Below are 15,247 nucleotides of genomic sequence, written 5' to 3'. Positions count from 1 at the left end.
AGACTCGTGTACTTCTCTGAACTCCTGACCATGGTTTAAGAATATCGACCGAATAAAGCCTACTCCCGAGAAACGAGAAGACTACTAGTACTGCGAGATACAGATTAAGTAGCAGGATTAGTCGTGCGAGGAGTTCCACATGTGATTTCACAAATACTAGACGCGTCTAGCAACAGTTACCTTTCTTTAAAGGAATCCAAGAGTTTACTAGTCGTCCTAGTAGGTGACAATGGCTGAGGATGCTAAGCTATCGAAATGGCTGGGTAGCTATTATATGGTAACCCTTAAAGAACCATTCGGCCAACGTCTTCAGGGAATCTTAACTGGTCTTGTTCCTCAGCAACATCTTACACTAGATCACGGTAAGTTCCAAGTTTCACAATGAATATCATCAAGAGGTGGTCTAAATAGGAACATTGACTAACATAAAGTAGCTGTTGTAGTAGGCACAAATCAATTCTTCGGACATGTCGTCATCAGCGCGAGCAATGTTAACGATATATCCCTAACCCCAAATCCTACTATCACAACTGCTGAAACTACGCCTACTTCATTAACGGCGCCCCCCTCGGCCTTCCAAGATCCTGCAATCTTGAGCTTGACTCCCAAAACAGGCACAGCTCCTCCCCGCGACCCACGTTATCATGCTCAACCGAATATTGCAGAGAAGCGAGATCCTCCAGTCATCCCCAATCCTGCTGATCGCATGACATACTCTTCCCCGGATGAGGTGACCGATGCAGCTACTACTACTACACTTAACGCCTCTACAGCGAAACTGCACATATCCCCAACTCCTCATTCTAGGCGAAGCACCATAACAGAACACAGGGCCCAAGTAGCTCCCACTATACCTGACGAACCATCCGACCCCCGAAAAGACAATCGTAAAAGCGCACGAGGCCGGGGTCGACGCAGGAATAAAATGGCTGATAGCAATGGTTCCCCAGCACAGCAAATTAACCGAGGTCCAGGTTGGAGAGAGACACCGATCCTTGAATCTACTAGGTCATTTCAACCGTTCGCAGCGCTTAAGAAGAGCCAGAAAAGTAGAGTGGAGGGAAATATCGAAAATGGCTGGGCTTCGGAGGACGTTACGGACGTACAGGAAGCGGGAGACTTTGACTTTGAAGGCGGTCTTGCTAAATTTGATAAGAGAAAAATATTTGACGAAATGAAAGAGCAAGACCAAATTGACGAAGCCGAACGCCTGGTATCCCACAACCGTCTCCCTCGACCGAAGCCTGGAACGGCGGGCGGGAAGAATCTTCATTATAGCGAGAATGTATTGGATCTTCCATCATCAGCATCCAAACCAAAAGACGCCCCTGGCGATTACTGGAAGAGTGAAGCTGATGACGACCTTGCCAACGGAGGCGATCGTGCTAGCGTAGTAGAAGGTAGCGGACGTAATTCTCGGCTACGGGGAGATTCTCGATTGTCCATGACCCGCCGTTCACAGTCTCGCAAGGCCAGCACCACAGCAAGTGTTGCTGGCTCGAGTCGAGTCAACTCAGGGGTAAATTTATTCTCTTTTGCTCTTCTTCTTCTGCTCTTCTTCTTTTATGAGTTTAACTAATATGTTCTAAACAGGGTACCTCAACCCCTAGCGGATTCTATACTGTTAATTCTAATCGTCGAATCGAAGCCATCGCCCACCTCCCGATGCAAACACTGGAGAATGTGGCGCGTCACGAATTTGGTTTTAGTGAGGACCTTTTAGCCGAAAACGCAGGTCGTGGTATCACAGAGGTCGTAATGCGTGTTCTTGACGATCCTGCTATTAGACTTCGTGCAGCCGCAGCGTCACCGCCAAGTACAACCACTATAGTTGTTCTTGCTGGTAATAATAAGTCCGGAATCCGTGCCTTAGCAGCCGCCCGCCACCTTCGAAACCATGGGATTAACGTCCTAGTGTGTGTGGTCGGCATCGAGCGAGAGCGGGAGCTGTTGGAAGATATTAGGAAACAAGCTCGCCTCCTTCGCAACTTTGGAGGCATCATCTTCACCAAATCGGAGCTTTTCGAACATGTCAGCCAAGCTAGTAACACCTTAGAGACAGCTTCGCAAGGTTTCGTTACTTTAATCATTGATGCACTCCTAGGACTTACAACACCATTTGAAGAGCTACGAAAGTCTGACCAGGCCACTACATATGAACTTATGGAATGGTCAAACAGAAACGAAGCTTTTGTCATGGCAATCGATCTACCAAGTGGTATCGAACCTCAAACTGGCCGTGTTAACGTCATCGACGGAGCTAAGCTCTACGTCCACCCCCGTTATATAGTTGCCCTTGGCGCACCGAAAGTTGGTCTGTTGAAGGCGCTGGAGTCGGGCGATGACAGAGACATCGGCATGGTAGGGGAGTGGAAGGTATACCTGGCTGACATCGGACTTGGTCCGGTCATCTGGCGTAAGGTGGCAACTAAGATACGTCGTGGTATCGATTTTGACGACAAATGGGTGTTAGAGCTACGATACCAACCTGAAGGAGAAGACGACTAGATTACTTATTTCTATATCCAACTTCGCACGGAGGCCGGGTTGCATATGATGTGCTTGGTTATTGCGAAATAAGCATGCATTTATTTGCCTTTACACCGCTTGCGATCGAGCAGGAGGCGTAATTTGCTCTTAGCGGGGTTCATTCTAGTCTATAAGGCTACAGCGTAAGGCAATGTTAAATTTACAGTCGACGACTATCATGATGGAGAAAGAGGTTGAGGTCGAGGTTAGAAGGCGGCATAAGAACAGCATGCCAGTACGTACGAGTACACTCAAGGCTTGTGCATTTTCGACGGCGTTAGCCTGGTCTACATACCTCTCTACATGTAGGAATACCTTATGAGGTGATGACGAGTTATACAAAAGTCACCCATTACTGCGCGCATTATTACCAGCCTAGCCCTACATAGGATAAGGCCAGCGAAGTTGCAGCGCAGATTTTGGTCGGGTGAGATGGTAATGAATTAAAAATATTATTTGTAATCGTAGTGTTAGGTATACCTCCGCGTCTAATGCCTACTATGTAATAGTGATGATAATGGAATATGCTCTCTCTGTGATATTGTAGCTCTGGATTTATTTACATGGAGAGGTGGATATATGTCTTACCGGTCTTACTTGGGGATGGCTCGAATCCTCCGAAGCGCGAGGAGGGTAGAGTAATTCCATTACTTCTGATAGCTCTTCCTCGGACTTCGGTGATAGACTAGGTACCTATTTTTTACAAATATGCCAAGGTAAACCTCCGTTGGCATACGGATATCCAGGTTTAGTTACCCCGTATGATTTGTCTTTATAGGATAGATCCTCACCAATAATCCATGATTAGCAATTACTACTATAACTGACGCAAGTGTTGTATTTTTATATTAAGCAAGAATATCGAGAAATACATACATACACAGTCAAGGATCGTCGATGATACCGAGCTTGGACTCCGATCTTATTCGGGTTTTATCCCACCAACACGGAGCTCTATGTACACTTTATATCCCTGCTAGCTTTAATCCTGGCACTCTGGTATCCAATAATATACAGATATTTACTCAGCAAATCTGCATCGACAGGGGCCAGCTTAGCTATCACTTACGTCCAATGGTGTCACGCATGGCATGGCATGTTCCCTCCTCGTACGAGGAAGCTTCCGGACCAATGTTTAACACTCGGTTTGCATTGGAGCCAGCGAGACTTGAGTAAGGTGGTTGTTGCACTTGCAGCTGTGTATGTGTCTCTATAATACCTAGATAAAAGCAGGCTACCTACCACGACATCCTCGAGCTTAGCTTGTACTCCTTTTCAAGATGGAACCTCCGGTGAAGTATCAACCACGTCGAAGCATCCTTGATAGGCCTATACTCATTGCTATTCCCATCCTAATCGGGCTGTTCCTTACACGATCACCTTTCTTCATGACTGCTCCGGCTTTAGATCCCGCTACGGCGGGTAGTGTGGTTTGGGCTGATGCTCCTATCAAGTTGGTGACAACTCCTCAATTTGAGACCAAGAAGGTATTTCTTCCTATTCCGTTTTTCTCTTGCTTCTAGGCAACATATCACAAAAGCAAACAAGATTAGTATAAGCCAATTAACACTACCCTACCTCTTCGATAGACCGATATATTCACCACCGGCGCCACGCACATGGCCCTCTTACACAACGCCATCCTCCGCGGCTACAACTCGGTATACCAGCAAGCCCCGCACGTCAAAGCCGGCGACAAGGCCGACTTTATCGGGTACGCTTTAACATGGCACAAATTCGTAGCCTCGCACCATGACGACGAAGAAGCCACTCTATTCCCCAAGGTCGAGGCCGTCCTCAACGACGATACTATCTGGGCCGATACGCACAAGGAACACGAGGCGTTCCTGGGCGGACTAGCCCAGTTCCAGAAGTACCTCCTGGGCGTAGAACCGAAGCCCTCGACGTTCGACGGCGCGGAACTCGTCAAGATCATGGAGTCCTTCCAGGAGCCCTTCGAAGCCCACTTCCACAGCGAGATCGCGACCATTGCCGCCCTGTCAGACCACGCAAACGCCCCCGCGCCGGGATCTGCCGCGGCGGAAGATGCGTCGGCTACGTTTAAGAGCTGGGGCAAGACGACGGTAACGAAAGCAGGGACCCTCGACGTAGTGCCGTTCTTCCTGCTAAATCTAGACGGCACGACTGAGGACGGTGCGTGGGCTAACTGGCCGCCTATCCCGGCTCCTATCAAATGGGGACTTGTGAATATTGCTGGCGCGTGGCATGGCCGCTGGTGGAAGTTTAGCTCTTGTGCGGGAGGGCAGCCGAGGAAGTTGTATGCGCTGCAGTAGATTGGGATTAGAGGTCGATGTAAGAGGAAGGGGTTAAGTTGAAGTCAAGTCCAACAAAGGAGGAGTAATGTTATGATACCCAGGTTGCTTGGAGTCAAATGTTATGTTAATGACTTTTCGTATAATGATGTATTGTCCCTTTTGTATGATAGCTATAATTACTTAGTACTTGTACAATGTATAATGGTATAGTAGCATGCTTAGTAGCCTGAGTGGATGACCAGAACGATAACACTGAATAAGCATGGTAGTCTATTTATTCTGTTCATTCACTCGCCTCGAAATATAGACCGTGTTTCATGACTCTGTAAATTGTCTTGATTGATAGAGCTTTTATAGTAGTATATAGGCCATATTTGCATTCGCTAATTCATAAATTGCAAGTGTATAGGCAACTGTCCGTTCTAGCAATTCACTCTATAGAATAACGGCAGCAAAAATCATATATGATCTCAAGGTAAAGTGTACATTCGTACTAGTTATACACTCCAGAAGATAATATTCTCTCACGCAAAAGAGGCAACAGTAGACAAAAACCACGACATCCAAAGTATCGTTAAACCTTTTACCGAGCGTCTGGTGACCTACTTAAATTTTTACGTACACGCAAAGGAGATAGAAAGTCTAACGAGAACCCGCCAACTTCCAACGTACTCTTATCTCCTCCAGAGAGTAACCAAACCCCCTTACTATATACGGCGTGGCTGACTACCTACCTACTTATTTCGCTTAGACCTTCTTCCTCAGGACGAAGATCTCGCCCTGGGCCTGGTTATCGGAGCTGATGAAGAGCCGCTCGCCAGCCTGGTCCCAGCTCAGACCGGCGAGACGCCAGCAGGAGCTCATGGTTAGGGAGGGCGAGTTGCAGCTGCCCGGGTTCTGGGCGCCGATGATGTTCTTGTAGCCGGTCTTGCTGTCGGCCGCGGCCACGGGTTCGTACCCGCCGTCCGCGTTCTTCTTGAAGGGGACCTCGGCGACGAAGTACCCCTGGGCGGGCTGTCGGTCCCAGCTGCCGTGGAACGTGATGTACAGGTTCTCGCCGGCGGGGTCGAAGGCGTTGGTGATGGGCGCCATGTGTGCCGGGAATGATAGACGCGGTGGGATGGCCTTGCCGTCGCACGACGCGTCGTTGAAGGTCGAGTTGGGAGACACGACGAACTGCGAGCCGGTCTTCAGAGCGGTGTTGTCACGGAAGTTGGACGGCTCCCACACGGTGAAGCAGGTCGGGTAGCCGAACCAGTTGTTCGCAAGGGGCGCGGCGGGGTCTCCGACTAAACGATAGTAGCAACATTAGCATCTTTATTTTTCTTTATCAGAATTTTCGAAACTTACGGTAGTTCAGCTCTTCAGCAGGGTTGTCGATGTGGATGTCTGACGACTGGCCGTTAACGGTTCTCCTGAAGTCGTCTCCGCTGTTTTCGGCACCCCATACGTGGCCGTTGGGGTCGAAAGCAAGGGCAACTTCGTTACGTAGACCGTAGCCTAGGACGGTGCCTTGGCTGTTGAATTGGTAGCCGTTGGCGGGCGCCTTGCTCACATCAAAGACCTTAACGATGGCACGGCCGACACTCGGGTCGATAGTTGGGTTATCCCAGTTCGAAGCGGCGCCGACGGAGACGATGATCAGGTTCGGGTTCTTGGGGGAGACGAGGGTGGTTCGGGTCGAGTGAATACCCTGGCCAATGCCGCTAACTACGGTCTTCTGGTTCGTAAGCGTCAAGGCGGCGGCATCGTATGTCCACGACCAGGCTGTCGTCTGGGAGCTAGCGTAGAGGGTCTTGCCATCAGGTGTCAAGCTGAGACCGTGGTTGAGACCCGAGTTTTGGAAGAGGGTCTTGGTGCTGTTGATGCAACCATCCGGGCCGAAAGTATGGGCTGAAATACCAGAGGTGGCTTGCAACACTAGCATATGGCCGAGAGGGTCAAAGATGATAGTTCGGGGTTGACGAAGACCGCTAGCGATCTTGGTTACTTCCCAGCCAGAATCAACCGTGAAGGCATATCTAGGAGCAGCAATGCCAGAGCAGCTGCTTGGGAAAGGGAATGTTGGAGGGTCCTGGGATAGAACTGACATATCTAGTATTAGTGTTTGCCCCTATTATTTCTATACTACAAGTAACAAGAATACTACTCACCCTGGCCCACTAGAGCGGCCACCGCCGAAGCCGTCGTCAACAAACGCATGTTGATATACGATCTATGACAAAGTACAGAATTAAATAGTCAACCTTAGTCACCTGACGTAACGCGAAGTCTTTTGAAAGAGCTAGGACAGAGTAGGCTATAGAGGAAGTATCGTGTTATATAGCAGCAGATCTACAGCGTCTCCCCCATAATCCACTCCTGATGATGCAACGCCATGCTCCGTAGGAAGCCATCTTGAATGCGGAGAGTCCACGAACCGGGATTCTTGGCGCTCTGAAGTAATTAATAGGTAGGTCTTGAGATGACCGCCCAAGGGGGAATGAGAGCTAATTGGACAGGCTGTTGGCAGGTTGATCTCTTTTAGGCAATGGGGGTCAAAATTTCCTTATATAGCAGACATTACACCATGTCGACCTAAGCTATAGGATATGTAATAATGGACATGACAAAATAAGGTGTTGTTGTTTTCGGCCTGCGGAGGCAGATCTTTTATTGATGTAATTAGGCGGAAAGACAAAATGCAACTCCACAAGATCGAGTCTCGCCTGGGGTCCCCGCAGACACTCGCCTCTCACCGGCAGATGTAGAGAAGGACGCTGAGTAGTGTAGCAAATAACCGAGACGATAGAATAGACACGCCTAAACATCACTATCAAATAGGTAACCCGTCAGGAACAAGCGGCATGAACTACCAAGGCGGTGTCGTAAGCTTGGGCGATATACTCTTGAAGACAAGATATTTTTAATATCCAGTGACCTCACCACGCCTCTTCAAGACCGTACTCTATTAGATGCTCGTGGCAAATAGGCCGTATATAGTGTGGAAGTTAATATGGGGAATCGGACTGCGAATATTTAAGATATTATATGATAGTTAGACATTATCATCACAAAGTACGTTCTGATACCGTGCAGTTCTTAGGACCTGTCAGGCGTAGACACCTTCAAGAGTTGACTTTCATAAGATACTGTTCGTCTCGAAGATGTCTTCAACCTGTTAGAACATTATGAAATACGTTGTTCCATATGGCGCTAAGTTGAATATACCCACGAAATCGTAGATTCAAGTTCGACGTTGGAGGAAACCGACTTCCTTGCAAGTAGATATAGTTATTCACGTTGGTATAACGAAATAGCAAGTAATCGAAGCCAGGAAGTCAATAAATGCTATTCTGAACCGTGAATCGTGATAGACACGAACTTAATCGAGTAGGGTCATGACGAGCTCGAAGACAAACCTCGGTTGGCGCGGTTACGAGCCTTGATATGCAAGATAGTAGGTCCTCACACCACTGCTGTTATTGTCAATAGGCTAGCATATCCTATTAAATATGCTTCAACCGAAACCGTATGAGATTCGAACGGCGGCAATCGTCGAGAAACATGGCGACACGCATAAACATGGCCAGTGTTCTGGAACATTGAAATTCTGGAGAACTTCTGGGGAATCTCCAAAATTCGGGTTGGCCCTAAATCTATTTTTACCTAATGAATCTAAACACTCTTTGAGCCACTTTGTGCTAAGCCCCAGCTGCCCGGAAAAAGATCTACGCCGATGTGTGGGTCTAGATAACAACACCTTACTAAGGCAATAACCTCAGCCAGTTAAATCAAAAGATCTTCTCAGCCTCTAAGGGATGATAAGTACCAATTACACAGTGCATATTCTTTGTCATGTAAAAACTCTGATTGGTTGTTTATCTGTATTCTAAGCATAATTTCACTCACTGGCTTGTCAAACGTAGCTTAATTGTTAAGTCTTAATTGGTTTTTTTCCACTGTACACCCCCTTCGTCTCATAATCTCATTCCAACTTTTTTGACCTCGTATCCATTTTATTCCGTATCTGGTCTTTCATTCCAACTTCTACCCAGAAACCCCCTTTTTTTTTCATTGTCGCCACTTGGCAACTTTTCGCGCCTGGTTTATGAATTATCGCCGTTAAACTTTGTCGACGGCACCAATGCAGTCGTTTTTCGATCTGCTAGATTGATACGATAAAGTTCAACCTTGTTGACTGGTTGAACGACATCAAAAAAGGGGGTAGCGTGTCTGACGCGTATGCGTATTGACCGTCTATTTGCCTATCTATAACCTACCTATTCATCAATACCTTCACCATCATCGACCTTTTTCAAAGGGGATCTTTCCCTTGCCATTCGCTACTCTGCGCATTTCACTAAAACGAATATACGGATAGACGGCGGTAACGGGTCCTTTTTGTATGATTGAATAAACCATCTTTCGATTACGACAACCACGATATAATCAACGACTTACCCATTATACGAGAAGAAAGACTATTCCAGTACCGATATAGTCGCCTATCAACCTCCACCTCTCCCCGACTGCCGTCTGCGAGGGCGTCGTCAGGCTCCATTATGGATCTGCTTCGGCGCGCTTATAGGCGTGTACCTGCAGCCATGAACACGCCTCAGCTTCCCACCTCAGGCGAGAAGAGACCTCAGCTCAACAGGTTAACATCGCGACTCGCTTTCTTCAGAAGACCTCTCAGGTTAAAAGGCAATTCCAGCATATCCGTCCCGTTAGGCGTGGTCGTTCTATTTCCATGCATCGTTGTTGTCCTTATCCTTGTACTATTTGTTAGGCATCCCAGCTCTCCAGGGAGGATATTGATGCCTGCTGGCGCACCACCAGCTATTCGGTATGTCTCTTGATATGGAGTTCTATGTTTGCTTTTGCTAATGACTGCTTGTCTTGTAACAGAAAAATCAGCGAAGAACATGACAAAGTATTCGTCTCGGGCTGTCTCGAACCTGATACTACGAAAGAACGAGTCAATGGCGCGTTTGTCGTTCTCGCCCGAAATAAGGAGCTTGATGGTGTCATTCAGTCTATCAAGTCTATTGAGCGTCATTTCAACAGATGGTATCATTATCCCTATGTCTTCCTGAACGATGGAGACTTCAACCAGACTTTCAAGGACATCGTTCGCAACTACACTTCTGCTCCGGTCGAGTTTGGCAAGGTCGGTCCAGAGATGTGGGGATACCCAGACTGGATAGACCCGAAAGTTGCAAAGGAGGGTATTGCTAAACAAGGAGATGCCGCTGTGATGTATGGTGGCCTGGAGAGTTACCACGCCATGTGCCGATTCTACTCTGGGTAAGTAAACAACAAGCACGCTGATTTCTAAACTTAGCTAATACGGTCCAGATTTTTCTATGACCACCCCCTTCTTGCCAAATACGAATGGTACTGGCGTTTGGAGCCCGAGATCAAGTACTTCTGTGATATTACTTAGTATGTTCTATTTTAGCTCAATCCTTGATACTCTGCTCGCACCTACTAACGCCAATATGCAGTGACCCATTCCGTAAGATGATTGAATATAACAAGACTTACGGTTTCACCATCGCTGTTAAGGAGCTTCGCGAGACTGTCCCCAACATTTTCCGATATGCTTCTGCTTACAAGCGCCTGAACAATATCACGTCTCAAGGTCTATGGGAGATGTTCGTCGAGCCCAAGCCGGAGAAGCCGGCTCCTCCTGAGGACGACCCTAACTTCAAGCCGCCACTACCTGAGGAAATTTTGCGAAGCGATCCCGGCCGAATGAACTTGCCCGAGATTGATCCTGAAGCCATGGAGGGTGAGAGTTATAATATGTGCCATTTCTGGTCCAATTTCGAAATCGCGAAGCTCAGCTGGTTCCGAAGCAAGGAGTATAAGGCTTTCTTCGAGATGATGGATCGTAGTGGTGGTTTCTGGATGGAACGAGTAGGTCATTCCAATCATTTGAATACAATTCAGTCTTACTAACTATATGCCAGTGGGGCGATGCTCCTATCCATTCCCTTGCTGCTGGTATTCTTCTAGCACCTCGCGACATCCATTATTTCCGAGACTTCGGTTACCGACATACTACTATCCAACATTGCCCTGCTAATGCCCCTGCCCGCCAGCTTCCTCGTGAGCCCTACCTTGAGAAGACAACTGAAGACGAGAGGAAACGAGTCGAAGAAGACGAGTATTGGGACCAGTGGGATCCAGAGAAGGAGAACGGTGTTGGTTGCCGTTGCCGCTGCGATACTGATATTGTAGATGTCGAGGGTAAGGAAGGTTCGTGCTTGGCTGAGTGGGTTGACGTTGCTGGCGGATGGGCCAGCCCGTAGTGAGAGTTCGTCAACTCCAGAGGCATTTTGGCAATTCCCATCAACAACTACGGTTGGATACCAAGTATCTTCTAGCGGCCTTTTTCTAAGGCATTGCCCGGCACAAAATATTAACGATGGAACGACAATTGTATTTGGTCTAAATGTGCTCTTCATCGCTTTTTGCCAGCAGAGGAGGGGTGCTTAGAAATGACGGGTTTCGGATAACGGCGCAGCGAAGGCTGATAGGAGTGTAGCATATTACGTATTAGGGGGATATATATCGGTCCTCAACTTGTACGGCTTGGTAGTTTTGCCATAGAAAGAGGGCGTCACGAACCTAGAGGCGGTTTTGATAGGTTACTTGTCGGTTACTGCCTAGGTCAAGGGTGGCGAACATCATAATTCTGCATGTAGAAGAGCTGCACCCTCATGGTTCAGTTGGGTTGGCATACTATATTGGGCTTGACATCAATCGTACATAATATTCTCGTGTTAACAAAGCGATTTGCCATTCCTTCGAGTCTGTCTATTTGATATAGGACTTGTAGATGTTGATCCATGGAAACTTTTATAATGGTACCCATACTTTGCGTGTCCCTACTAGAGGTAAATATTAGTCAAGACTCAGGTTAAATTCTAGGATGATTTTTATAATATTTTCAATCATATAAACTCTAATATAACTCGAATGAGATACTACTTACAGCATTCGAGTAGATTACCTGTATCTGGGATAGTTTATGACAAACTCCAGTATAGTTATAGATATAGGTAGATGGACAAAGTCAAGTATATCAGTTCAAGATCCTTTTAAGAAAGGTAAAATGCCACGAATTACCCCTTTTGTATTTGAGCGAGTCTACATAAGTCAATTAAAAGTATCGTGGAGTCACTCGGCATAATACCTTGGATACTCTAAGTTGATTATGGTATAGTCACCTTAAGACATGAACGTTAAGTCGCTTTGGATATGTCAAACTTATCATGAGGCAATTCAAGATCTGAGCAGACTTTACCCTATTGGGTGTAGACTAACCTATAGAGCCTTCGCGTAGGCATAGACATATAAATTATCAGGAGCGGTAGCTCTTACTTACCATTTTTCTTTGCAATTCATAGACGTACAGGCGTGGATAGCATAACTACCTACCTACCCAGGTAACCAATATATGCTTCTCAAACAGTTACTACGGGCCTTGCAAATCTTATACCAAACCTTCAATTCATCTTCAATGATTCAAAAGGCGAGGTATAGAGAATGAGCTTTGACAGTACTGGACATTTAAGAGGAGTTGAACATGATACCTTGATGTATTAAAACCCTGGATCTTGATCTATTGTGCCCTAGAACATTAGACATAGATGGGTTGGATATATTCAAAGGAGCTGATTATGGGTTGGTAGAGAATTATAGAATCAAATGTAGTACGAACTTTTCTTCCTTCAAAATAATTATTGTGAACAAAGAGAGATACAGATAGAAAAGACCAGTAACAGATATATGTATCCAGTAAAATGGCATTTATCTCATAGGGATAAAAGACACATCCGGTATGCTTTAAGTACGATAGATGTAAATTAAATAGTGAATCAACCAACTCCGTTTGCTCTGAATTATACTAATTAACATAGTTAAAAACAAGATGTTGAAAAGCCTACCTAACCGAAGTATTCTCAATCAAAATTGCCAATAACCTATAATATAAACATCTCCTGTTTTACCAACCTATCACTACATATGGATACTACTATAAATGACAATTTGACGTTGACTCTTAGGTATTCGATTCAATGTTAAATATATAATGATCATTACGATTATTTTAGGATTCTAGATGAGACATCTAGAATAAAGAATACGTTTAATATGTATTGGGTAGTTAGACTTAGAAACTATTAGATAATTAGAGCTCCTTGCGGAACAACGAAGTTATTTCCATACTGTTTGATTCCACCTCGTGATAGACCGTAAAGTATTGGTATAGACATAAATATCCCTCAAGGAAAAGTCCATGTAATAATTAGGTAGATACCACGCATCTCGAGGTAGAATATCGTCCATACCTGCCATAAGTCGAATATAGAGCTATACCTATAATTTAAATATATCGGCTTTAACTATTTTCTTACAAAACATCTTTGTGTACCAGGCAGAAACTACCAGGTAACTACTGGCCCATTGTCCTAGAACACTATATGGAAATTGACATGTACCGTCCAATAAAGACTGGTATGATAGGTTAAGAGCAACAACACATATTATGAATATAATGTTCTATCGTATCGATTAAAGGTATAGGTCTATGGTATTAGGAGTGTCAATAGAATATGAATGTCGGTCACCCGAGGAGATGCAGCATCATATCCTGTTCACTACCTGCAGCGATGTCCTAAATCTATAGGCAGCAAATCATATCATCTAACCCTACTGACAATAATTCCCATTTATTATTTAGATTCACTGGAGGTCCAATATGTAAGAGCCTGACCAAGAAAGGTGACTTGCATTTGCGGTTATGTATTAGCTAGCTATATCTTACCAACGGTCACGGATGGTCCTAAAGAATTTCCCGTCCGAGTGGTCAACTACATGTACCTATAACCTGTCGAAGAAGGATTGACTGTAAAATAGTTTAGACTCGCTATCTACCAATGGCATAGTTGTTATCAGCGTAGGATTCATCTTGCGGCAAGATCTCGACACGTCCGTGCCTAGTCATAAGTATATCTATTGTATTCCTAATAGACTGGTAGGTTGACACCTCTGACTAACACATCATAAGTTTTCGATTTCTCCCACGTGTATTATGTGTATCTTGACTAGGAGTAAAAATCCTAGAGGCTTTCATATAGTATAGCCAGGGGTATATGTGCATCTATGGGTCTGGGTGCTAAGTTTGATAGAAAGGATAACCTAATTAGATACTCGAAGTGGCCGCCTGCCTGCCAATGATGAATGAGGAGTGTATATTCTGCCCCTCAATGGCTATGTAAGACTGAAGTAATTGTAGGTGATACGAGGAACTGTGGCAAGTCGAAGATAAGCAGAGCGGCAGAAACAAATAAAGAGGTAAAGGCTACTTAGGTATCGTGATAATGTTCGCAAGGCTCGCATTAGCCAACATTCCACTCGCGGGGTCTTTCTGCTGCATCCGATGCATAAATATACCCACCAACCATATATCATACCGCGATGGTAGGTCAAGAGCGAAAGCAGAGGAGCCAGTTGTGCCGCGCAGGCTAACAAAACTAGATGTCGGTGAAAGGAAACTTGTCTCGACAGCCTAGTAAACGCCTCGCATGCTGAGCAAGCGGCATACTATGTACACTTAGGCGACGTAAGATAGTGAACTGATATCTGTCGCCTCCATCGCCAGTGGAATGGCAAGGTAGTATTGTGGGAATTTGCGATGCAAGCCGGGGTCAAGGAAGCTGACACATGTGCAAGTCGACGAGGCGGCAACGTCATTGAAAAAGGGGGGACATGATGGCGCCAACGTGATGGTAAAAGGAGACGGAAAGCTGACTGATGGCTGGACTGACTAATGAGAAGCCGGCGAAGTATACATCGGGCTCGGTAAGATACACCATCCTGCTATGCAGGCTACTTCGAACGCGATGCAGGGAAGCGACAAGCATCTCTGACCATCTAAGTAGGACTTTAGTGATCGATGCTACGACGAGTATAGACGAATGGGGGGAAGGGGAGGGATGGGGTATAGATGTTGCCGGATTTAACTCCCTAATTGTGTGAGGATTTCAATTTAAGGGGGGGGAGGAGGAAGAGTAATGAAAAGGTAAAAGCGGTACACGTGCTGATCGGAAGACTACTATTACTTGTCGTTTAGATAGGGAGAGGGAGGGTAAGGAGACATTAGGGAGACATCAACGTCGGTGTGTTAAGGCTACCTACTAATCCTGTCGATTAATGTAGATTAGAGGGGAATTATATTTGCCCAAAAAGGGGTTGTGATGACTTCTGTTACTTGAATGACATGGGAATTTAATTATCACAGGGAACGGCTGAAGAATTTCGGGGACACTTTGGGTTGTGTTCGGGTAGTAGGCGACACTTAATTCACGTCGCGGAACAATCCAGACTCTCTACACGGTAGTGTCGACGGCGCCCATCGCTCGCGTTTGTCTTCCCATAAACCTGAC

General features: G+C 46.0%; 4 protein-coding genes across 4 annotated transcripts; 3 read left to right on the top strand and 1 right to left on the bottom strand.

The window, feature by feature from the left end:
* Window positions 1–229: 229 nt before the first annotated feature.
* GL218_01815 (Enhancer of mRNA-decapping protein 3) lies at window positions 230–2,508 on the top strand (the record flags this gene model as incomplete). The annotated part of the gene is made up of 3 exons (XM_033578296.1): window positions 230–362; window positions 435–1,519; window positions 1,594–2,508. The coding sequence occupies 3 exons, from the start codon at window positions 230–232 to the stop codon at window positions 2,506–2,508; spliced, it is 2,133 nt and encodes a 710-aa protein (XP_033438756.1).
* Window positions 2,509–3,809: 1,301 nt separating this feature from the next.
* Window positions 3,810–4,823, top strand: GL218_01814 (uncharacterized protein; the record flags this gene model as incomplete). The annotated part of the gene is made up of 2 exons (XM_033578295.1): window positions 3,810–4,016; window positions 4,119–4,823. The coding sequence occupies 2 exons, from the start codon at window positions 3,810–3,812 to the stop codon at window positions 4,821–4,823; spliced, it is 912 nt and encodes a 303-aa protein (XP_033438755.1).
* Window positions 4,824–5,552: 729 nt separating this feature from the next.
* GL218_01813 (putative cellobiose dehydrogenase protein) lies at window positions 5,553–7,007 on the bottom strand (the record flags this gene model as incomplete). Its single annotated transcript, XM_033578294.1, has 3 exons — window positions 5,553–6,094; window positions 6,156–6,890; window positions 6,959–7,007. The coding sequence occupies 3 exons, from the start codon at window positions 7,005–7,007 to the stop codon at window positions 5,553–5,555; spliced, it is 1,326 nt and encodes a 441-aa protein (XP_033438762.1).
* Window positions 7,008–9,349: 2,342 nt separating this feature from the next.
* GL218_01812 (O-glycoside alpha-1,2-mannosyltransferase like protein 4) lies at window positions 9,350–11,104 on the top strand (the record flags this gene model as incomplete). Its single annotated transcript, XM_033578293.1, has 5 exons — window positions 9,350–9,633; window positions 9,696–10,094; window positions 10,146–10,232; window positions 10,295–10,709; window positions 10,763–11,104. 5 exons carry the CDS (start codon window positions 9,350–9,352, stop codon window positions 11,102–11,104), a joined length of 1,527 nt encoding a protein of 508 aa, XP_033438761.1.
* Window positions 11,105–15,247: the final 4,143 nt, after the last annotated feature.

This window comes from Daldinia childiae, assembly GCF_008694065.1.
Source record: "Daldinia childiae strain JS-1345 chromosome Unknown Scaffold2, whole genome shotgun sequence".
Classification (NCBI taxonomy): Eukaryota; Fungi; Ascomycota; class Sordariomycetes; order Xylariales; family Hypoxylaceae; genus Daldinia; species Daldinia childiae.
The sequence above is the reverse complement of the archived record's forward strand: the minus strand, read 5'-3'. Positions and strand labels throughout refer to the sequence as shown.